Source organism: Gigantopelta aegis, chromosome 2 (assembly GCF_016097555.1).
Source record: "Gigantopelta aegis isolate Gae_Host chromosome 2, Gae_host_genome, whole genome shotgun sequence".
Classification (NCBI taxonomy): Eukaryota; Metazoa; Mollusca; class Gastropoda; order Neomphalida; family Peltospiridae; genus Gigantopelta; species Gigantopelta aegis.
Window position 1 is genome coordinate 24,837,926 of NC_054700.1, and position 26,461 is coordinate 24,864,386.

The following is a 26,461-nucleotide window of genomic DNA, read 5'->3' on the forward strand; positions in this document are numbered from 1 at the left end:
TCCTAATGGCCATTTGAGGGAGTCTGTTCCACTCCTCTTGCAGCGACTGGCCAAGTTCCGCTGACGTGATCAGCGGTCTTTGACGTTGACGCACACGTCTCCCTATCATGTCCCAGACGTGTTCAATGGGGGAAAGGTCTGGGTTCATTGCTGGCCATGGCATTCGATAGATGTTGTGCTAGCAAACGGGCCGACAAAGGGTGTCAGTATGTTGTCCCGGTAGTACTGCCCAGTGACCCTTCCTTGCACAATATAAAAGGGTGTTCTGTCAGTCATAGTGATACCACCCCACACCATAACCGATCCACCGCCAAATCTGTAATGAAATCGCATTGTGACGTTGGCGTGCAGTTCATTTCGTCGTCGCCAGACCCGACCACGCTTGTAAAGGACGTCCAAAGTGACCAGCGACGAATACCCCAGTTCTGACGCTCCGTACACCACTCACGTCTGTGGGCAATGTGACGATTTGTCAAGGTAGGCACAACCCGGGGCCGTCGAGCATGAAGATGGGCTGCATGAAGACGATTTCTAATCGTCTCACCCGTAACTCGGACACCAGTAGCCTGATGAAGGTTTGTAACAATTTGATTTGCCGTTTGAGCTTGATTTCTTAGAGCCTGGTTACGGATGAATCGATCCTGTACTCCAGTCGTTGCCCTGGGGCGACCTGAACGGGGTCGATCGTCAACAGTTTGCTAATTCTGCTAATCACCGACTTCGAAACATTGAAAGTGTTGGCCACTTCACGCTGACTTCTGCCCGTTTGCAGCATGCCAATAGCCCGTAGACGCTCATCGCGTTGCATACGCCGCATCGCAAATTCAAACAATAAAAATGACTATAAACAAAACAATAACAACTGTATGATCAACAGAATGGAAAAGATTGACAGAAATAATGTTTCACAGTGATAATCGACCTTCCTTGAAATTGTCAAAATCGAGAATGACACCCCACGCACGAGTACGGGGCAACTGCGTGATGCACGTGAAAACTATGGAATGTGTTTTGGTGTGTTGATAAACAGACCTGAACGTTCTTTACTAGGATGTCTGTGGTCAGAACGTATGTTCGGTCTAATAGTTGATATTAACATTAATATTTCAGGTTCCTTTACTTTTTTGAAGAGTGTGTGTGTGTGTGTGTGTGTATATATATATATATATATATATATATATATATATATATATATATATATATATATATATATTAGTATTACCCCAAAAAGTAAATATGATAATGTTAGGATTGACGGCCCATATACCACCACCCTACGGTCTGTTGATTTTGATTATCTTGCACTTTCGTTCGCTACAGCCGGTGTACTTTCTGTGTATGATGCAAACTCTTGTTGTGTCATGAATCGACTTACAAATACCATTGTCTCAGAGACACGATTCGTCACTCGAGTGCCCAATCGTGTCAAGTTTCATATTTCAACGTCACGAGTTGTCACCGTGTCACGATTCGTCATCCAAGGGTAAGAAATCATTCTCAAATGTACACCCTATACACGATTTGTCTCCCCTTTTGCCAACACCACTGTAATCTATTTTCATGTCATTTCAGCTTTATTTTCGTGCTTATATCCAATTAAGGTTCTAGCTGTTAAGTAATCTGGGCTGTCTGTCCAGGACAGTGGGTTAGTTGTTAGTTGGTCAGTGATTAGTGAGAGAGAAGAGGGTTTAGTGGCCTTACACCTACCCATTGAGTCGTTAAAACTCGCTTTGGGTGGGAGCCGGTACCGGGCTGCGAACCCTGTACCTATACGCCTTATGTCCAATGGCTTAACCACGACACCGCCGAGGCCGGTTGTATTTCCTCTCCACTATACTTTCATGTTTCTCTCCACTTCCCTCTTCTCTTTTTCTCCTGTGTTTTATACGCGCTGTCGTCAGTTTACGAGGACTGCCACTGGCGGGACAGGACTAACATATATTCAGATATTAGACAGGTTTCGCAGTCACACCATTAGGGTTACGGATACCTACAGCCAATTATAATGGGCCGAATTTACAAAACGTGTTTATGTCGATAAGCTCACGAAACGGGGGACGGTGTTGGGGAACAACTGGCCCCTTAGTGCTAAATCAAATCTTCAAATTCGGGTAAAAACAATAGAAATATTCGAGCAAAATGAGCTGGCCTGAAACCTTTTCACCATTTATTTCCATCATTCTACCTACAATATTGATTGTAATCCATGTAAAAATGCGTAGTGCTTCGTTTGCATCCCTACATAGCTGTTTGGCTGTAATGATAATATGAATAAATGGGGGGGGGGGGGGGGGGGGGTATCCAGATTCGGGCATTTTCGTTTCATTCGGGCATTTTTGTTTAATTCGGGCAAAAACCAGCCTCCCACCGCCCCGTATAAAAGTGGAAGCCCGTACGACCTACGTTTGTGTCTTAATTACATACATTTTATAACGCTTAACACCTGCGTTTAAAAGAAATAGACTTTCGTAAATTAGGCCCACAATGATTCGGTAACAATTCTAATCGTTTAGCTAGTTTCGCAGATCGGTACGGTTTGTGCCTTAAAGTTGACAGCATTCTCAGAAGTTTTATTTATTTATTTATTTTTATTTTAAAATTATATATTAGCCACAAAATGGATTATGTGTAGCAGGCATTTTAATCATAAAGAGGGGTAAGCAAACTGATGTGACGTCACCAACTATACTCATAGTGGTGACCTATCAATATCCGTAACAGTAACGGTGTAGTAGCGAAACCTCTATCGGAGGCTACTTACGATATCTACCTTAGAATATTCTTTTTGTACACCCTGCGTGATTAGGACGCCCTGGTGTTTCCAACTGTTCGTAAAAGATCCCTTATTGTTAATGGGAAAATGTAGCGGATTTCCTCTGAGCTCTCTAAGAATATACGTCGCAATTACCAAATGTTGGATGATCAATAGATCAATGTACTCTAGCTGTGTCGTAAAAGAAACCAAACTCTCAGAGCCGGTTTAAGCATCCGCGGAGCCTGTAGCACAAATAACTGCAGGTCCCCCTCCCCAGGATATATGTTTTGCAACCCCATCGGGGAGAGGAAGAAAATGTCCTGGGGAAAATAAATGTACCCATCACTGCCCCCCCCCCCCCCCCCCCCCCCCCCCCCCCCCCCCCCCCCCCCCAGCGCGGGACCCGTAGCACGTGCTACATGTGCTACTAGGATAAACCGGCTCTGCAAACTTTAAATTCAACTTTGGTAATCGATATTTTGATTTCGTCTGCTCAGAAAGTTAGTTTTGCGTCGATTCCATCAGGTAAAAGAGACGGGACGAAGCCCGGTGGTAGAGCGCTCGCTCTGGGATCGATCCCCGTCGGTGAGCCCATTGGACTATTTGTCGCTCCAGCCAGTGCACCACGACAGGTATATCAAAGGTCGTGGTATATGCTATCTTTTCTGTCGGATGGTGCATACAAAAGACCCATTGATTGGTACAATGGCAAAATGTAGCGGGTTTTCTTTCTTAGACTATGTGTCAAAATTACCAAATGTCTGACATCCAATAATTATCAATAAATCAATGTGCTCAAGTGATGTCGTTAACTAAAACAAACTTATTTCTTCCATCAGGTAAAATGTCGAGGCAACAGCATGTATTTTTACAATGAAACTACGCAGTTAATCAGGAAAACTTTCGCTAGACTGGTTTATATGCTTCACGTTAAACCAAATGACCACATCGGTCACCAGTCAAATAGTTCGCGAACGTTAGCTGAACAGGTGGCAGATATATTCAACATCTATTTTTAAAAATGATAACAATAGCTGCACGATTTGTCACCATCCCTTGGGTAACCTTGACATTGTCTGTTTGATCTGGAATAATTAAAAAAAACCCCTCTCTTTTGGGTAACAGAGCGTATATAGTAATGACTGCATGGTCGTGTCGGGGTGCAAAATGGCGACGAAATAACTCTCTCCCGGGGTGTTTTCAAGTTGATTACTTTTGGCTCTTTATCTGCACATTTCGTGTTAAAACCACTAACTGGTTGACGATACTGTTCACCACAACTCGCAAAGCTACACGTAATGACTTCGATGTGTTATCAACTGTTAAAGATCAGAAAATATAACATAAAACATCCCCCAGGATAGTCTTTAAAACAACCTCGAGAAAATATGATCGTACGCGATTTTGTTTACTAGGAGTCATCTTATTTGGTTTGTCTCGCATTCATGTTTTGCTTTGGCCTAAAACCAAATGATGTGTGTTTTCCGTATATTGACCGATTCAATATATTTTACGAGTGAAAGTGAAATATCTAGAAACGATCATTTCAAAGTGGCAGACGTCTGTATTTAGCCTAGATTATCGAGTTTGGTTTTCTTCTCAAGGTGTATCATTTAGCGATGATCCGATGATCGACTGTAAAAATCAATAAACGATTGATTGTGTGGGGAAAATGTTAAACAGTAATTGTTCCTCCAGTTTAGATGAAATAATTGATGTAAATATATTGGAATTGGTGTTTGTTTTAAGTGGACATAAAGAAAAATGATATTAGATCAAGTTGTTACAGGTAAAATAGCGATTTGTAGGGTCTAACCCGGTAAATACAATAGGTGCACAGTGTATACAATTCAAATCCTTCTCATGACCATATATTAATTAGTTGATCGGTTGGTGCAAACGATGATTGAATTCCCACCGATTCCCATCACTAGTGTCGTAGCTGTAATGCTCGTTCGCGGAATGGCTGTTACGTGTAATTTGGGTTGCGTGCTAATGTTTGTATTTGTCATCCCTACTTCTAAGATGAGGTCGCTGTGACCTATTTAAGTCTACTAGCCTCGGTGGTGTAGTGGTCAAGCAATGTAACTTGAGGCTCAGAGAGTTTAACGACAGCACCAGAGCACATTGATTTATTAATCATCGGCTATTGGATGTCAAACATTTGTTAATTTTGACATATAGTTTTAGAGAGGAAACCCGCTACATTGTTTCATTAGTAGCAAAGATAACAGAAATCCTTAACCTACTGTTCTGGATGCACAGTTCAGTACAGTCTACTTTAATTGGATAAGCATTAAAATCGAGTTTACAATAAATAGATTTTTTTAAATGCGGCGATAATTTACATAAATTACATCAAGTAACTTGACGATGTTAGTTGATAGTGAAAACACTTCCCCTTAACTGTAGAGCCCTCCCATAGAAAAGAGACATAGATAATAATTCATGAGTGGCCGTTAGATACCATTTATCTCATAACAAGTTGTTTTAAAATGTATCTAATGGCAGTGGTGACCTGGTCATCACCTAAGAGCAGCCAGTCGTATGTCTTGAAATTGTTAACACACGTACATGTGTAAACAACCAAGTGTTATCAAAACTAACGCATGGTGTTCTCACCAATGGGTGTGTAAGAAACACCAATAACTATTCAACTCAAATAGTGATATAAGCACTATGTTTGATATACTACGTGTACATAATTAGATAGCAAAAGCTGGGTCCACAGAAGTGTAGATAGGATCCAAGCCGATCTATATAATTGGATGCTAAGACAATGTCTCTAAGATAAATTACAACTGTCTTAAAGACTATCTTGAAATCACAACGCTTCGTTTAAACGAACACACACACACACACACGTATATGTGTGTGCGTGTGTGTGTGTGGTGTGTGCGTGTGTGTGTGTGTGTGTGTGTGCGTGTGTGTGTGTGTGTTGTATGTTGGTATCTAGTAACTTTCCATGTATGTTACTATTGTCGCTTATGTGATTTGATTGGGTGGTATACACCCTGAAAGAGATACTGTGTTGTCGAAATACAGCAGCTTTATTTTATAGCCAGTCTTTTGTAACGTGACCTCCACCGTCACCAAATCTACAGAAAAGATGTTTTTCAGTAACACAATATCAACATGCATGACAAAAACGCGCATTAACATTGAAATGTCTATAGTCAACAAAGAGCACTGGGTACGTAAGCAATAGATGACTGTTAACAAAAGACTAGATATTTATGTTATAAATACAGCAAGATTTTTACAAGATGCTCTAGCATTACACAAAGAAAACCTACCTTTCGTTTTGAGAAAGGGAGTAATGTGATAGTATTCTGGATGTATTTTCTTCTAATCTGACTGTAAATTACCACCTTTAGATAAGCTTTATGATTACTTCAAACATGTAAACAGCAGCGATGAACATACAGCAGATGCAAAGAACTAAATTTCACTACAGACTCAGAATGTAACACAACCCTAAATGGACCCATTTTAGAAGAAGAAATACTCGCTGTCGTTAAACGTCAACAAGGCGCCTGGATCAGACCAAATCGTTAACGAATATATTAAGCATACAATAGATTGCATGAGTTCTGTATATGTCAAACTCTTTAATTAGGTATTTGGATAACGGTATTTTCCCAGATTCCTGGTTGGTTGGTATAATTAAACCTATTTATAAAAGCGGCGGTAGGGATAATCCCGAAAACGATAGACTCATTACATTACTCACCTGTCTTGTGAAACTCTTTACTGCTGTTTTCATTAAACCATCAACAAAAAGTTGTTTTGCTTAACGATACCAGTAGAACACGTTGATATATTAATCATCGGCTACTGGATGTCAAACGTTTGGGAATTATTTCAGATATAGTCTTAGAAAGGAAACCCACTACATTTTCCCATTAGTAGCAAAGGATTCTTTATATGCACCATCCCACAGACAGGATAGCACACACCACAGCCTTTGATATACCAGTCGTGGTGCACTGTCTGGACCGAGAAAAAACCCAATGGGGGTCGATCCCAAACCGACCGCGCATCAAAGAAGCGCTTTACAACTGGATCATCTACAAGTTTCAATCGGTAGAAATATTCATTTACACCTAGACCTGGCCATGGAATTCCCCGTCCCCATCTTGTTACAAACCAGTTTTAAAACGATTTAAGGCGTCCACAAATGTATCAAATACAACTAAAAAACCTGAAAAACAAAAGATTCTTGTAAGTAGCCCGCTGTCTTCTGTTATCGTTTTAATCATTAATTCTATACACACCCCTTCATAGGCTACTCTTTTCTATTAGCAGCAAGGGATCTTTTATATGCACCATCCCACAGACAGGATAGCACATACAACGGCCATCGATATACCAGTCGTGGTGCACTGGCTGGAACGAGAAATAGCCCAATGGGCTCACCGACGGGGATCTTTTTTCGAGTCAATTTTAAGAGGATATTTTTTAGAACAATTACAGACAGCCTCGACCTATTCCAGGATATTTTGCATTACGCACATGCGTACTGTGCGTATTGGGAGCTACGCCTTTTGTACTTGCATGCCAGGTTTCATGATCCTATATGAATTGATAAGAAAAATAAGCTTCGGAAATGAAAGGTTTATAGACTTACGGACGGACGGACGGATGCACAACGATATACCATAATACGACCCGTCAATGAAGTTTGGTTTGTTTAACGACACCACTAGAGCACATTGATTTATTAATCATCGGCTGCTGGATGTTAAACATTTGGTAATCATTTAGTTATCAGAGGAAACATTTTTTCTAATGCAGAAAGGGATCTTTTATATGCACTTTCCCATAGACAGGATAGCACATACCACGGCCTTTGATATACCAGTTGTGGTGCACTGGCTGGAACGATAAATAGCCCAATGGGCTCACCGACGGAGATCGATCCCAAACCGACCGCGCATCAAGCGAGCGTTTTACCACTGGGCTACGTCCTGCCCACTAACCGTAAAAGACGGACGTATATAAAACAACAACAACAACTAAAACAACAACAACTAAAACAGCAACAACAACTAAAACAACAACAACAACTAAAACAACAACAACAACACCTAAAACAACAACAACTAAAACAATATGGCAGTTAGACTTGCATATGTATGAAGGCGGCTAACAGCGATATATAAAACAACAACAACAACTAAAACAACATGGCAGTAGACTTGCATGTGTATGAAGGCGGCTAACAGCGATATATAAAACAACAACAACAACAACAAGTAAAACAACATGGCAGTAGACTTGCATGTGTATGAAGGCGGCTAACAGCGATATATAAAACAACAACAACAACAACAAGTAAAACAACATGGCAGTAGACTTGCATGTGTATGAAGGCGGCTAACAGCGATATATAAAACAACAACAACTAAAACAACATGGCAGTAGGCTTGCATGTGTATGAAGGCGGCTAACAGCGATAACACGACTTTATTAAAACTGTAGGTGTGTTTGTATTTTACATTAGTAAATGAAGCTCAATAGGGCGAGACGAGCTTACAGCTTTAAGCAACCATATTCCTTCCCTTGTATTCGTTTGTGTGCCATTAGACCGACACAGAGCAGCTCATGTTTTTATTTGGCTCAGATGTAGGTTATTCGTAGTTCAGTCGTGTGACCCCGGCCCAGCAGAGCATGCGCATCAATAGCAAAGGAGACAGTTCTACCAGCCACGGGAAATGTGCTCATTGAAATGGGAGGAAAAGGAGATATCGCATTTCTAGGTTCGGAGAATTTCATGATAAACACATTTTATAAGACAGCTGACAGCGCAGACTGTAGAATACGAGACATCTGGGTGTAGGGATAGGGATGCTAAAAAGGGGTGACAGCAGAGTTTTTCTTGAGAGGGGCGGCAACATCTAAAAGGACATCTACAATACTCCAAAGTAAACTGCCATGGTCTTTCTTCCGATGTTACATCTACAATACTCCAAAGTAAACTGCCATGGTCTTTCTTCAGATGTTACATCTACAATACTCCAAAGTAAACTGCCATGGTCTTTCTTCCGATGTTACATCTACAATACTCCAAAGTAAACTGCCATGGTCTTTCTTCAGATGTTACATCTACAATACTCCAAAGTAAACTGCCATGGTCTTTCTTCAGATGTTACATCTACAATACTCCAAAGTAAACTGCCATGGTCTTTCTTCAGATGTTACATCTACAATACTCCAAAGTAAACTGCCATGGTCTTTCTTCAGATGTTACATCTTTTCCACTTTTGGGACGGGGCGTAGCTCAGTGGTAAAACACTCGCCTGATGCCCGGTCGGTCTGGGATAGATCCCCGTCGGTAGGCCAAACAGGCTATTTCTCGTTCCAGCCAGTGCACCACGACTGGTATATCAAAGACTGTGGTATGTGGGATAGACCATGTAAAAGACCCTTTGCTACTAATGTAGCGAGTTTCCTCTCTACGACTATGTATCAAAATTACTAAATGTTTGACATCTAATAGCCGATGATTAATAAATCAATGTGCTCTAGTGGTGTCGTTAAACAAAACAAACTTTTTCTTTCTTTTCTTCTTCCCCACTAATACTAACATAAAATAAATCCATTATATTCATATGTTAAACGCTGGATTTTTGAGGCACTTTAAAGTTCGGGGCAGGTGGTGCACACTCCCAACACTCTCCCTGGATATATGACTGTCCCTGGATATATGACTGTCCCTGGATATATGACTCTCCCTGGATATATGACCGTCCCTGGATATATGACTCTCCCTGGATATATGACTGTCCCTGGATATATGACCGTCCCTGGATATATGACTATCCCTGGATATATGACTCTCCCTGGATATATGACCGTCCCTGGATATATGACTTTCCCTGTTACGAGAGGAGATGGTGATGGGCGGGCATTAGACTCTCAACATATGGTCGAAGAGCAGTGAACGTGGCAGGGGAGAAAGTAACAGTTTTATTGGATCAGCAAACGTCTTTCAGAAACTAGATAACCAGCCGCGGATTTAGTTAAAGTTTGTTTTGTTTAACGACACCACTAGAACACATTGATTAATTAATCATCGGCTATCACCGACCGCGCATCAAGCGAGCGCTTTTCCACTGGGCTACGTCCAATCCCTGGTAGTAGTAGAAGTAGTAGTAGTAGTAGTAGTAGTAGTAGTAGTAGTAGTAGTAGTGGTGGTGGTGGTGGTGGTGGTGGTGGTGGTAGTAGTAGTAGTAGTAGTGGTGGTGGTGGTGGTGGTGGTGGTGGTGGTGGTAGTAGTAGAAGTAGTAGTAGTAGTAGTTGTAGTAGTAGTGGTGGTGGTGGTGGTGGTGGTCTTGGTGGTGGTAGTAGTAGTAGTAGTGGTGGTGGTGGTGGTGGTGGTAGTAGTAGTAGTAGTAGTTGTAGTTGTAGTAGTAGTGGTGGTGGTGGTGGTGGTGGTGGTCTTGGTGGTAGTAGTAGTAGTAGCACTATTATTAATAGACTAGTAGGTAATTCGTAGTAATATTAATATTGCACAGTCGTCTGCATCATATGGTATGGTAATATTAATAATAAAATTATGCCTGTCTGTTTTTTATTCACTTTATTGTTGTTGTACTGCCATGTTATGTACTTTTAATGTCAACTGCCTGTTGATCAGTGCATAACGTACTAAAACGTTAATGGTTCATGGGGTTTTCTTGACAATAACTGTGAATGTTACAATGACTGTACTTACATTTTTATTCCTTTTTTCTATTAACACATTCAAATGATTGTGTAAAAGTGAGGCTTAAAGTATTATGTAGTCAAATAATATCACTGTCAAAGGACTGCTCGGCTTTATGCAATTTCGTATACCTTTCGATTTTCATAAAACTTTGTTATGTAGGGCAGGGATTTTGTTTTGGGAGGTGTTTGTTTGTTTGGGACTTTTTTTTAATTATTATTTTTCTTTTTTGCACATTCGAAATATCTGTAATTCAAAATATGCTCAGAGTATCCTTAAAGAAATATTCCTTTCCTTTCCTTTCTTGTGTTCGTAAACAAGGGAATGGAAACGATTACCTCCCCCAATCCACGATTACCTGCCCCAATCCACGATTACCCCCTTTCGATTCGTTCTAGACGCGTTCTGCGTGGCAATTTGCCAGTACCACCCTGTGCCCGCAAACAACCGAATGAAAAGACTACATGTTCCGGGTTAGGGTGGGGGGTGTATTTCTTATATCATTTCTAAGATAGCTTTTATTTATGATAACAAACAATTAGGTTTAGCTTGTATAATCAGAAATAACTGGTACGTCGTAACGCCACAAAACAATATTTGAACAATGTAGTCTTACTGTTATGGCATTCTAGTCTTGCTGATGTCTATCGGCAAAGTCGGTGTCAAGTTTGACAGATCAAAGGTTTCTACTTTATTTTATTTTATTTTGAGGGGTAGGGAGGCATACATAATAACAGGAGTGGTGCAAAGTTATATCATTTACAAATAATTAAATAAAAAATTAAAATTCGTCACCGCTAAATCTTGTTTTTCTGAAAACCGTGAAAACCTGCTCTGATTATCATCCCATGGAATTAGAATACGAGCTCGGGTGTCTGAAAATAGGAGGTGTGAGGTCAGAAGTCACGGAGATGTGAGGTCGAAGGTCATTTAGCAGAACGGACGAGACTGTTAGGATGAGGGCAACAATAAGACCTCTATTATATCGCATATTTGATACGAGATTCAGACCGTGATATCAGACAGGTGGGCGATTCGGAGATACTGTAAGTAGCTAGAACCAACACCATCCAGGATGATGGCTACATTAGGTAATACATAGTAGTGACTGGCCTCGTTGGTCAAGCCATCGGGCACAAGGCTGGTAGGTACAGGGTTCGCAGCCCGGTACCGGCTCCCACCCCGAGCGAGTTTTAACGACTCAGTGGGTAGGTGTAAGACCACTACACCCTCTTCTCTGTCCCTAACCACTAACGACTAACCCACTGTCCTGGACAGACAGCCCAAATAGCTGAGGTGTGTGCCAAAGACAGCGTACTTGAATCTTAATTGGATATAGGCACGAAAATAACTTCAAATGAAAATGCATAGTAGTGGGTCTGGAAGGTGCATCTCGGGGGTTCTTTTAAAAAAGACAATGATATTTACTATCTTATCTGTAAGATGGTGCATATAAAAGATCGCTTGCTGCTAGTGCTAATCGAAGAGAAGCCTATGGCGTTGCGGCTGCGGGTTTCTTCTCTCATTATCTGTGTGGTTCTTAACCATATGTCTGACGCTATATAACCGTAATTAAAATGTGTTGAGTGCGTCGTTAAATAGAACATTTTATCCTTTCCTACGCCGCTACGGTGTACATGTTGCATCTTGTTGCTGTCATGGCTTTTGTTATTGTCGTTCTTATACTCATCAAGGATATATTTCACTGTGAACATTGATCGAGACACAATGCTCATACATGTATAATTAATCGGTCGCTCAGCAGTGTGCACATTGCTCGCAGTAAACTACCTGTTTGAGGAATAAATGGTGTCCTGGGAAACGCGTACCGAGTCAGAAATATTTGGTCATAGTTAGCAAACGCATTCCCAACTCATATACATGTATGTACACGGTGTATGTATGATAATACCACCAAGTAAAATCATATAAACGACAATAAAGTTAAATGGATGTCAAACGTTTGGTAAATTTTACATATAGTCTTGGAAAGGAAACCCGCTACATTTTTCTATTAGTAGTAAGGGATCTTTTAATAGACGACAATAGTAACACCATAAAATACTACCAACTTTCATCTTTAAATGAAATACTATCAACTATTACACTAACGCTTTACCACTGGGCTCCGTCCCGCCCCTCGCACAAAATGTGTTATTCTAAGTTTAGTGGGACTCCGCACATGTTTCACGTGCTATAGTACCTGTTACAATGATCTAGTTGGAATATCAAAATGTGTTATTCTAAGTTTAGTGGGACTCCGCACATGTTTCACGTGCTATAGTACCTGTTACAATGATCTAGTTGGGATATCAAATTACAGGAATTTAATGGGCACATGAAACAGCATTTTATAACAACAAGTCGTGTCACGGGCCTCGCCAGCAGCAGACAGTGTCGTATCCATGATCGTATTTAGTTCGCTATTTAAAGTGCAAACCCTAATTATTAATGGTTTCTTTTTTACTATTAGAGCCGTTTTGATAATTAAAATCAGACTTGAATTGTAGTTAATTGTTTACATGAACTGTTTCCGCACATCTGAACTCTTTCTGGCCATCCTGGTGTTTTCTAATTATACGAAAGGAATTTTCTTATTTTTACAAAAAACACGTATCTTTCAGAAGTAACTGTCATGGAGACGAGCTCTAGTGTAATTTTTTAAAGAGTAATTCTTCATTTTAGGGTGTATACCACCAAATCAGATCCCATAGACTACAATAGTAACATATGTGGCTAAAACTCCTACCTGCAGCGTATCAGTCGACATATACACAACGGATATAAATACTACCACCCCTCACCCATAAAGTAAATCAGAAAAAATGGGGTTTAAGCTGCTCATTTCAGAGATAACGGGTAACGTCTACGACTACCCTATACAGCGCTCGCCTGATGCGCGATCGATCTAGGATCGATTCCCGTCGGTGGGCCCATTGGGTTATTTTTCGTTCCAGTCAGTGCTGCACAACTGGTGTAACAAAGGCCGTGGTATGTACTATCCTGTGTGTGGGATGGTGCATATAAAAGATCCCTTGTTGCTAATCGAAAATAGTAACCTCTGAAGTGGCGACAACGGGTTTCCTCTCTCAATGTATGTGTGTGGTCCTTAACCATATGTCCGACACCATATAGCCGTAAATAAAATGTGTTGAGTGCGTCGTTAAATAAAACATTTCCTTCCTTCCTATGACTACCTTAGTTCCGCGGCTTTAAGGTTAGGTGAACTTTGACTCCGTGAGATCCTAAAATAATTGTTACATTATTGCCATGTCTGTCTGCCTTCCTTCCTTTTTCCATCCGTTATTCCTGCCTGCACAAACACATACACAGACAAGCGCACTCGTACGCACACACAGGCACACACACGCACACACAGCACACACACGCACACACAGGCACACACACGCACACACACGCACACACACGCACACACACACACGCACACACACGCACACACAGGCACACACACGCACACTCAGGCACACACAGGCACACTCAGGCACACACAGGCACACACAAATGTGTTCTAGTTCCACCAAGAAACCTTTTACACATTATTTAAGTTTTAACTGAACATCATAAAACAAAATAAATAAATAAATAAATAAATAAACGAAAGATCAGAGGCATCACCGAAGTAATGGATTTCTTGTTGGTCTAGACTATTAAGAATGCACATCTGTTTTCCTGTATAAGAGTTTAATACAATTTATTACTTCATTTTAGCTCGAACACTGTTTACTTAATGCACCAAATAATGTATATACGTTTTTTTTATTTGAACCACAAAGCAATAAATAGGTGAGAGGCATCATTCTATAGGAGTTATTGCATTTATCATTTATGACCTTCTCAGCAGTGACGGGTACATGACTTCGGAAATGGGAATTAATAGTTAATTCCACGGAGTGATTTAATCCCATATATATATATACATGTATATTTATATTTTTGATGACAATGGTGAGAGATGGGACGGGGAGGGGAGTTAAGAGGACACACGGAGGATGACTTATGGTCGGATCCAAATAAATCAGGTACGGTTTCATAAACACAGAGAATGTGACCTTTCAATAGCGGTGTATTTTAGCAAACGATGTTTTGTTGAGAGATTTAAGTCTCGAAGTATCGGTTTTAGTGTGGTGTTTAGACCATAAAATAGCGTGAGCAGGTGAGTGAGACTACCACAATTAAGAAACGGTTTTCACGGATTATTATTAAACAAGATCTAACCCATGCTACGCATGCAGTTGTGTTTATGGAATTCATCTTTGTACGCCACTCGCTTGATGCGCGGTCGGTCTAGGATCGATCCCCGTCGGTGGGTCTATTGCGCTATTTCTCGTTCCAGCCGGTGCACCACGACTGGTATATCAAAGGCCGTGGTATGTGTTATCCTCTCTGTGGGATAGTGCATATAAAAGATCCTTTGCTACTAATGGAAAAATGTAGCGGGTTTCCCCTCTAAGACAATATGTCGAAATTACCAAATGTTTAACAAAAGCGCAGAACAAAAGATCCTTGCGGGGTGAGGCATCGGGTAAGTATAAAGAAGGCTGTTGGCAGTGCAGGTCAGAAGACGAGATTCGGTCAGAACGATTGGAACTGTTAAAAAGGTCTTGTGTATTATATTCTAGATTGTCAGTGTAGGTCAGAAGACGAGATTCGGTCAGAACGATTGGAACTGTTAAAAAGGTCTTGTGTATTATATTCTAGATTGTCAGTGTAGATCAGAAGACGAGATTCGGTCAGAACGATTGGAACTGTTAAAAAGGTCTTGTGTATTATATTCTAGATTGTCAGTGTAGATCAGAAGACGAGATTCGGTCAGAACGATTGGAACTGTTAAAAAGGTCTTGTGTATTATATTCTAGATTGTCAGTGTAGATCAGAAGACGAGATTCGGTCAGAACGATTGGAACTGTTAAAAAGGTCTTGTGTATTATATTCTAGATTGTCAGTGTAGATCAGAAGACGAGATTCGGTCAGAACGATTGGAACTGTTAAAAAGGTCTTGTGTATTATATTCTAGATTGTCAGTGTAAAAACTAATTAAATCAAATAGGGTCATGCATATCAATGGTGAGATAATGTGACAGTACATTTTTGTAATTAACCAATGTAGCGGGTTTCCTTTCTAAGACAACATGTCATAATTACCTAATGGTTAACATTCAATAGCCAATGATTAATAAATCAATGTTAAACAAACAAAAACATTTAGTACCAGGTACTTCTGTGCTTGAAAGATTTACCGAATCTTATTAAAATTGGGATGACAATTATTGTGCGGAATTAGGTTAATCAGAAACCCTTGCCTTTATATTTGAACCCCCTTTTTTCTAAACCCCAATTTGTTTAGATTAATAGGAAAACATCGCTCATCATGTATCCGCTACTCTGGATACGCACTGGAGTGGAAAGGGCACAGGCGACCATCTGTGTCTAAGATATCAGGAGATAAACAAGTTTTAGTAATACTCTCTTTTTATGACGGTCAGTAACCGCCCTCACGTTGCATGTTAGATTGGTTACACAGTTCAAGATTGTTTTGTTTCTGACCTATCGTCTTCGGATAAAACTTGAAATTGTTTTCATTACTCGCAAGGGATCTTTTAGGACTGGGCAGCACAGACCCGTAGGAACGACTTTGGGAGTGGGGAGGGGGGCACTGACGGATCGGGTACAAGTGGGGAGGCACATACAAAGTGTGTTTTTTACTTACACGGTTCCTACGGGCTTGCATACCACGGTCTTTGATATATCATTTGTAGGGCACTTGTCAGGGGCGATATTAATAAATTGTTAATTAACTATTAGCTTCTGACAGTTGGTAACCATGACACGTGGTCTAAAGTTAGATCAGAAGCCCGCTGTTCCCATATAGATTACTTATTCCCATTTAGGAGCTGGGTGTAGTTCAGTGGTAGAGTGCTCACCTGAGGTGCGATGTTTGTTTTTTAACTAGTGCTCCATGATTGGAACATCAAAAGCCATGGTATGCACTGTTCTGCCTTTGGGAAAATGCATATAAAAGATCCCTTGCTGTTTATAGGTAGGAGTTGCCCGTGTAGCGGCAGTGCGTTTCTTCACTGTCTTTATTTCAACCAAGTGTCAAAGTAACTATATATGTTAGACACCGGCCTCGCTGGTGTCGTGACTAAGCTAATGGACATACAGCTGGTAGGTACTTGGTTCGCAGCCCGGTATCGGCTTTCACTCAGAGCGAGTTTTAACGACTCAATGAGTAGGTGTAAGACCACAACACCCTCTTCTTTCTCACTAACCACTAACAAACAAACTCACTGTCCAGGAAAGACAGCCCAGATAGCTGAGGTGTGTACCCAGGACAGCGTGCTTAAACCTTATTTGGATATAAGTTGAAATGAAATGAAATTAATTTGTTAGACACTAAATAGCCGTAGTGTAACAATGATCTGTGGCGTCTTCAAACAAATAGGGTCAAATTACAAAGTCTGTTTTTTTATTTACACGCGGAGCTTGATGCTCCGTCGAACTGATATCGATCCCTGCAGGTGGGCTCATTTGGGCTATCTCTCGTTCCAGCCAGTGCACCTCGACTGGTATACTAAAGGCCGTGGTATGTGCTATTCTGTCTGTGGCAAGGTGCATATAAAAGATCCCTGGCTACTAATGGAAAAATGTAGCGGGTTTCCTCTCTAAGACTATATGTTATAATTATCAAACGTTTGACATCCAATAGCCGATGGTAAATATATTAATGTGCTCTAGTGGTGTTGGTAAACAAAACAAACTAACTTTTTTTACTTACACGCGTGTAACTACATGCATCTGTTTACAATGCTTAAACACCTGCGTTTAAGAAAAACAGACCTCTTAACTTCGGCCTGTGGTCTTTTCTTTCTTCAGATTGGACTTAAAGGTATCTCTTATATACATGTTCCCCTCTTGCTCGAGTCACCTCCAGCCCTCCCCTTACTGATATTGATATGTAGGGGGAGGCTAGAGGAAACTCTATGTAATGCTTTGGCAATTGTCGACAACCAAATGGTCGCAAGCAACTGTGTCTAAAATGCACATTTTATCTTAAATCTGATGCCACAGAGCTTTAGTTTGATTATTATCGAGTCCAGTCATGGCATTAAACTTACATGTTGTTAACCAGTACCAACGTTACATGAAAACACCCGACGCCTCTCTGCGAACCGAACCGAACCTGCGCTGTATTTTCTTGTGGTGACGTAGAGAAAAGTGTGTTCCCACGTGACACGTTGGTACTGGTTAAGCGGCGTTCCCATTATGCGATTTGTCACACCGACTTGTCGATTTGTCGTACAATCTAATTAAAATTAGCTCCACTATTACATGTGGATCTAAAGACAGCCAGTTGGAGCTCATGTCCACCAATCAAAACCTTACTTGCAGAATCCTGCCAGTGATTTAAAAATAATTTGAAAACATTCCGAATTATCCTGAGGGTATACGACATGTTTCGTGTGAATTACGAATGCCTTAAAACATGTTTTATTTTATAAAATAAATAATTTGTAATGTAAAACTGAAGACTGATTTAGTTAGGGTTTTTTATATAAATAAATAAATAATTTTTAATGTAAAATTGAAGACTGATAACCCACCCCGTACGTATTGGTATGGTTCGCTGTACTGCGGCCACTAAAATAGACTCGCCCGATATTTTTAGAATTTGTATGCTCCCAAATAACGTTATAAAAGGCGAAGTGTGATTGGTCAATATTTAAATTATTATTTACAGATGAAATGTTACCTGGACATTGGGGACTACGCAGTGTTGTTAGCAATCCGATTAAAATTAGTTCTACTGGTCTAAATAAGGCATTCGTAATTCACATGAAACATATCGTATACCCTCAGGATAATTCGGAATGTTTTCAAATTACTTTTAAATCACTGGCAGGATTCTGCAAGTAAGGTTTTGATTGGTGGACATGAGCTCCAACTGGCTGGTGTTAGATCCACATGTAATAGTGGAGCTAATTTTAATTAGATTGTTTGTCATAGCGACTCGAATCGTGTGTGTGGGAAGACGTTACGTCACAAGATTCCATGACGTCAAACAAACCTTGTCAATTTAAAAATATTTTGCGGGAAATGTAATACGAATTTTCTCTGAAATGAAGAAAACATGAATGTAGACAATTTACTGATGGTATTATGTAACAATTATGTAATTATGTAACAACTTAGTATTATTAAATTAGTATTATGTAACAAGTAGCTATTGATCACATCTGAACAATACTAGGTTTTATGAACCCATGAAATCCGGACATTTTAACATGATTATAAACAAACAAAACCCCAGAGTTGACAAAACTGAACGGTTGAACTTTAATGTAATTTGATTTGCTGAGAGCTTACGATTTGTCGTGAGAAATAGCACATGTTCTAATCGGTACGATTCCGACAAGACTTAAGTCGTTCCGATTTAGGGGTTCTCACAGTACGGTTCCATCGCATGCGACAAGTCGCATAATGAGAACGCCCTTTTAACAGCATGTAAGTTTAAAGACGCTCAATCACAGATTATAAATGACAATTGCATTAATTTGGAATACCACACCTTGCTATTGTATCACCCAAAACATTTCAATTGAACTATGATTGAGAGAACCCCATGACAACCTGTGAGCCGGTTCATTTTTAAAGGTTGGAACTCTTTTATTAGGAGTCTGAAATGTACGACAAAACCGAGTATTGACGAGGCTATATATACGACATCCGTGTAAAGTACCTTTGAATTGTATATACAGTGCACGGCCGCCGTAGAGACTTTAAAATAATTTAAAATATATTATTTCTTGACCCCCCCCCCCCCCCCAAAGAAAAAAATACCTAAAAAAAAAACCCCACCAAAAAAACAACAAAAAACAAACAAACAAAAAAACCCCGGCGAATACGCTGAAATAAAATAATAAATAGTTGGAACATAAATTCACGATTTTTGTTTATTATTATTATTATTTGTTTTATTTATTTATTTGTTTTATTTTTATTATTTATTGTTTTTATTATTGGTTTTTGGTTGTTGTTGTTGTTTTTGTTTTTTTCTCCTTTTTTTACGGAGCTCTCGTACACAGGACCACTGCGGGTGCGTGTGCAGGATTTTTTGGCAGTGTGGGGAGGGGGGGGGGGGGGGGGGGGGGGCGGGGGTCTAAACTGAGGTGAGCAACGTTTATAGGGGACAATTATCGGGGGGAAAAAACAACAGAAGAAAAAAATTTGCTTAAGCAAGCGATTATTATTATTATTATTATTTATTTTTATTTTATTTATTTTGGGGGATGAGGGTTATTTTGTTGTTTAATTTGTTTGTTTGTTTTTGTTTTGTTTTTTTACGGAGCTCCGTACACAGTACCACTGCACACCGTGCAGAGGTCTACAAGGAGCCATCCGTGACAGAGCGCCTTTAATGTCATAACTGGACTCGAGAATAATCAAACTAAACCTCTGTGGCATCAAATTTAGGAAAACATTAGTAACTTGCGACCATTTGGTTGTCGACGATTGCCAAAGCATTACATACAGTTTCCTCTAGCCTTCCCTACATATCAATATCAACAATGGAAGGGCTGAAGGTGACTCGAGCTAGTTCCCCTCATACAAGATAGTGCATTACCCCACGGCTTTAAATCATTTTCTTAAATTTACTTCTTATGGAACAGTTGTCGGTCGGTACAGTTGTCGGAAACGACCCCACGACCCTGCGCACCTGATTCGTTGTTGATACTGATATCACCTTACTGGTCAGACTCGTGTTGTTGTCACGAAGCTGATTAAGCTTCAAACAACCCTGCCTTGTATGTTTGGTGACCTTGTCAACACACCGCATGCATGGTCCGGTTTAAGATTTCACACTGACTTGGCAGTTCTACGCCGAACTATTTGTAATGATAGTAATACTCGACCAATTTCGACATTTTCAATTGTGTAGCTGTGCAAACAGTGCATGGAATACATGTGTGTTGCGCGGATCATCTTCACATCAAGGGGCAGTACTGTTTTGGGAATGGGGCAGGTCCATAGAACCTGAAATAAGATGGGTACTGGCACCCCACTGTGGATAATAGTTGTGTGTGGTGGTGGGTTGTTGTTTTTTGTTGTTGTTGGGGGGGTTTTTTTTGGGGGGGGGGGGGCGTTTGTCTTGCTATAAATATGTAAAAAGAATAATCTGTAAAATAACTGAAAAATGTAATGCTGACCAAATGTTAGATAGGTTTTTTTGTTAATTTTATTTATTTTCGTGGGAGAATGTGGTGGGTGGGGTGGGTTTTTTCGGTGGAGAGGGTGTTTGGGTGGGGTTTGAAAAATTAATACAGTGTCTAGTTCACTGTGCTTCAAAATTGTTTTGGTACATAATTGACATTTTGTGTTTCTTTGTTAATTTGTTTTAATTTTTCTCTTATAGCTCGACTTCTTATTTTGTTTACTTGAGGACAGTCTTGGTTCAAATCATACACAGACAAAATGTAACGCTAATACCAAGTCCGCTAAAGTCCCATATAGACTGGATGCGGTGCGTGCGTGCGGTCTGATTGTTGCGTCCTTTGCGTCTGCGGCTCGCGTTTTGGGGATTACAGAAAAATATTTCATTGTGGCTGGCCGCATGTGTTTTATATCGCACACATCCAGTCAAGACGCTCTTGTTAAAACTAATGTGTCTCGAATATTTTTAATCAGGACCTTATGGCCCTGTCACACTATAGAGTATGAGAGAAACGTATGAGTTGCGTATGAAAATTCATAAAATAATTTTCATACGCACAAGAAGCCCATGAAAATGCAGAATTGTGCGTATACTTACCGTATTTAACCTGTGCGTAGCATATGGCCAGCGTATGGTCAGCGGTTAACCAGCGAATGTCAGCGTGTGACCAGCGTGTGACCAGCGTATGGCCAGCGTATGGCCCGCGTACTCTGCGTATGGCTAGCGTATGAGTAGCGTATGAACTGCGTATGTCCAGCGTATCTCGATCACGTGACAAAGTGCCTATATCAACGGCAGTCTTTCCAGATTGCAGCATTATTGCAGTAGACGTCACGCTAAAAATGGGACCCTATATGTACACTTTCTCAAAACGCTGGCAATACGCTGGGTATACGCTGGCCAGACGCCAATCATACGCTAGTTGTACGTTAATTACGTTACTCAATCGTCAGGCATATGCCAAGATGTCTATATACGTTGCAGATACGTCAGAAATACGTTAAAAGTACGTTACTCATGCGCTATCAATACGCTAGCTATACGGTACACCTTCATGCCAGCGTATGTCAGCGTACGACCAGCGTACTCTACCTAGGAGTCACGTACCTCTAGCGTACCTCTAGCGTATTCAGCGTCTGCCTAACGTATGCTTAGCGTATAAACCATACGTCGGAGTATGCACAATTTTTTTTAAAATAATGTTCTACCTGGCCGTATGCCAGCGTATGCCAGCGTATGCCACCGTGCTTCAAACGTATACAACCTATGCCTAACGTACCCCTAGCGTATGTCAGCGTATACCAGCGTATGAGTGATATTTTTCATACGCTGACATACGCTGGTACGATACGCTTCAGTGTGACAGGGCCATTACGCACGCGCCGCATCGAGTCTAAAGGAAAAAATAAAGAAATGTTTTATTTAACGACCCACTCACCACATTTTATTTACGGTTATATGGCGTCGGACATATGGTTAAGGACCACACAGATATTGAGAGAGGAAACCCGCTGTCGCCACTTCATGGGCTACTCTTTTCGATTAGCAGCAAGGGATATTTTATATGCACCATCCCATAGACAGGGTAGTACATACCACGGCCTTTGATATACCAGTTGTGGTGCACTAGCTGGAACGAGAAATAGCCCAATGGGCCCACCGATGGGGATCGATCCCAGACCGACCGAGCATCGAGTGGGCGCTTTACCACTGAGATAGTTCCACGAGTCTAAAGGAGTCTTTATTGTTGAGATAGTTTAGATACCAGGGTGCCGTTAAACATTAAACTCATTCATGCGTCTCGTGTTTGTCAAGCTCTGCCCCAAATACCGAATCTACCCTTCCAGTTATACGTGACCTGCACATTTGTGAGTAATAACTATATACAAACATGTTTATTCAAACAGACCTGCAGTGTATGACCGATAAGACAGATATATCCAGGTTGAACTTTGACCGCTATACAAATACACGGGACTACTCTGTGTGTGTGTGTGTGTGTGTGTGTGTGTGTGTGTATATATATATATATATATATATATATATATAAACGTTTATTCATATTAGCATTACGGCCAAACAACTATATAGGGTTGCAAAAGTATTACTACGCATTTTTAAATGGATTACAACTAATTCTGCGGGTAGAATGATGAAAATGCATGATATATAGGTCTCAGGTTAGCACATTACGCCCCACTGCACCCCCCCCCCCCCCGTCTCGTACGTTTGTGTATATAGGACCTAAAGGGGTGCGCGCTGGCACCCACCTGACAATCATACGTTTATGTATATAGGACCTAAAGGGGTGCGCGCTGGCACCCACCTGACAATCATACGTTTATGTATATAGGACCTAAAGGGGTGAGCGCTGGCACCCACCTGACAATCATACGTGTGTGTATATAGGACCTAAAGGGGTGCGCGCTGGCACCCACCTGACAATCATACGTTTATGTATATAGGACCTAAAGGGGTGAGCGCTGGCACCCACCTGACAATCATACGTGTGTGTATATAGGACCTAAAGGGTGCGCGCTGGCACCCACCTGACAATCATACGTTTATGTATATAGGACCTAAAGGGGTGCGCGCTGGCACCCACTTGACAATCATACGTTTATGTATATAGGACCTAAAGGGGTGCGCGCTGGCACCCACCTGACAATCATACGTGTGTGTGTATAGGACCTAAAGGGGTGCGCGCTGGCACCCACCTGACAATCATACGTTTATGTATATAGGACCTAAAGGGGTGCTCGCTGGCACCCACCTGACAATCATACGTGTGTGTATATAGGACCTAAAGGGGTGCGCGCTGGCACCCACCTGACAATCATACGTGTGTGTATATAGGACCTAAAGGGGTGCGCGCTGGCACCCACCTGACAATCATACGTTTGTGTATATAGGACCTAAAGGGGTGCGCGCTGGCACCCACCTGACAATCATACGTTTATGTATATAGGACCTAAAGGGGTGCGCGCTGGCACCCACCTGACAATCATACGTGTGTGTATATAGGACCTAAAGGGGTGCGCGCTGGCACCCACCTGACAATCATACGTGTGTGTATATAGGACCTAAAGGGGTGCGCGCTGGCACCCACCTGACAATCATACGTTTATGTATATAGGACCTAAAGGGGTGCGCGCTGGCACCCACCTGACAATCATACGTGTGTGTGTATAGGACCTAAAGGGGTGCGCGCTGGCACCCACCTGACAATCATACGTTTATGTATATAGGACCTAAAGGGGTGCTCGCTGGCACCCACCTGACAATCATACGTGTGTGTATATAGGACCTAAAGGGGTGCGCGCTGGCACCCACCTGACAATCATACGTGTGTGTATATAGGACCTAAAGGGGTGCGCGCTGGCACCCACCTGACAATCATACGTTTGTGTATATAGGACCTAAAGGGGTGCGCGCTGGCACCCACCTGACAAGCATACGTTTTATTTTTATTTATTCACTTGGACTGTGTGTGTGTGTGTGTGTGTGTGTGTGTGTGTGTGTGTTGGTGTGTGTGTGTGTTGGTGCATGTGTGTGTGTGTACGAGTGTGTGTTGTGCGTGTGTGTTGTGTTGTGTTGTTCTGTGCTGTGTATATGTGTTGGTGTATGTGGGTGTTTTTTTTTTGGGGGGGAGGATGTTTGTTTTGTGCGTGTGTATGCGCGTGTGTGTGCGTGTGCGTGTGTGTGTGTTGTGTGTTGTGTTGTGTTGTTCTGTGCTGTGTATATGTGTTGGTGTGTGTGGGGTTTTTTTTTTGGGGGGCTTGTTTGTTGTGTGTGCGTGTGTATAGTCAGGTCTTATTTCTTATAAAAGTGTTTATTTATCGATGTACGACAATTTCTTTAGGATTATATCAAACATACTTTTCTAACCTAATTTGGGGGTGCTGAATCCAAACCAATATGGTGGCCATCTGATAAATACGTTTAGGGGGTCAAAATGACAAAAACAAAATAGTAGTAAACGAAATTAAGATAGTGTTGAAAATATACTTATAACAAAATATTAATCCAGCATTATTTGCTCACAAAAAATTAAGTTGTTTCGTTTAACAACACCACTAGAGTACATTGGTTTATTAATCTTCAGCTATTGGATGTCAAGTAATATTATAGGGTAATTCTGACATAATATGTCTTACAAAAGAAACCCGCTACATTTTTATATTAGTAACAAGGGATCTTGTATAAGTACCATCCCACAGACAGGATAGCACATACGACGGCCTTTGACATACCAGTCGTGGTGCAATGGTTGGAACGAGAAATAATCCAATGGTACTTGCTCATACTGTAAATATGTCGTATTTTTACTTCATTACCATGTATATTGTTTGAACGAATACAGAATTAGTTAATAATTTAGTTAATTATAACAACCAAAAATACAATATTTGATAAACAAATAATTTACTTTGATGTTTCTTGTTTAGCCACTGCGCGGATCCGTACAAAAAACAACAACTTAGTAACGTCCTCGATATCGTCATGTTATTAACTCCAAACATGCCGTCGTAGTTGTAGTAACTCGACATTAAAATTTTAATAATAGCAGAAGTAAATATAATTTGATAAACAAACAATTTACTTGTGGTCCACCCCATGCTCCTACAAAAATGTTTTTTTTGTAAATAGTTTAACTTCGGTTTCGCGTAAGAAGAAAAGTAAAAGTGTTCTGGGAAATAACCAAAATATACTATTTTTGCATGTATTTTTGATGTGAATTTTTATTATTTAAGAAGGCTTCGTTGGTTACCACAGCTGCAAATTTAGAAGTGTCGTTAAACAAAGATAGTCAACAAAAAACTGAGCACGAGACGTCACCACGCCATTCTAAAGCTGTTGTCGTAGTTGTTCTAACATTTGATCAATGCATAAATAAACTGTTAATAATATTTTAAAAATCATAACTTACTTTTGGGTTTTGGGACTGGGGTCTGCGCATGTCCGTATGAAACAGTCAACAGAAACCAACAGAGTAACGCCCACAGCATCATCATCATGCCATTGACGTCAGGACGTCGTCGTAGTCGTTGAAGCTGCAGAGTATCTCGATTGACACAGTAATACGACCACTACAGGAGTGTTTAACACCGACAAGACGCCAGACGTGCCGTGCGCAGGGTAAATGACGTGCCCGGGGTATGTCGCTAAACCACCCTAAAGAGCCCAGCCATTCACTGGCTAGTCGGCCACAGTTGTATTGTATCGGGTGGGTTTCTCGATCCAGTTGGCCGACCATGTATTGCAGCCACTGATGCATGAGCGAAATATATAAGTACTCACCACCTATTGTGACCACCTTCCCTACAACATAATACAGCCAGTTTTACAGCCGTCCGCCACTCGTCGGGTAAACAATTTACAGGTATATACGTCGTACCAGTGAGTTTCAGGCCCCGGTCTAGGAGCGAATTAATACTTCGCCATTAACTTGCTTTCACATTCAGGGTATAAATGATAATTATGGAAGTAATTCTGTTGTTTTAATTATGCTATAATTATGACATGTTAATTTTGGATACGATATGATGAAATAACATAAACAGGGTCCCTTCAAGTAAATATCGACAGGCTATGTCATAGTTGCCTTCGTTTACGGATGCGTATGCCAATACAATTAGGTATAATATTCATGTCATATTTAACAATCAACAGCTAATGGCCACCCTTCTTATGGTAATATATAAGGCACACTTTAAACAAAGCATTGCATATTGCCATGATTGTCATTGGTGAGATATATAAC

The 26,461-nt window shown here is 40.8% G+C and overlaps 1 protein-coding gene across 1 annotated transcript in view; it reads right to left on the bottom strand.

Annotated features, from left to right (window-relative positions):
• LOC121383080 (deleted in malignant brain tumors 1 protein-like) overlaps positions 1-25,845 on the bottom strand; it is a 135,642-nt gene extending 109,797 nt beyond the window's left edge. Inside the window, exon 1 of the mRNA XM_041512856.1 lies at positions 25,628-25,845. Within this exon, the coding sequence (XP_041368790.1) occupies positions 25,628-25,715 (88 nt within the window). The 5' untranslated portion in view covers positions 25,716-25,845. The remainder of the gene's footprint in view (positions 1-25,627) is intronic.
• Positions 25,846-26,461: the final 616 nt, after the last annotated feature.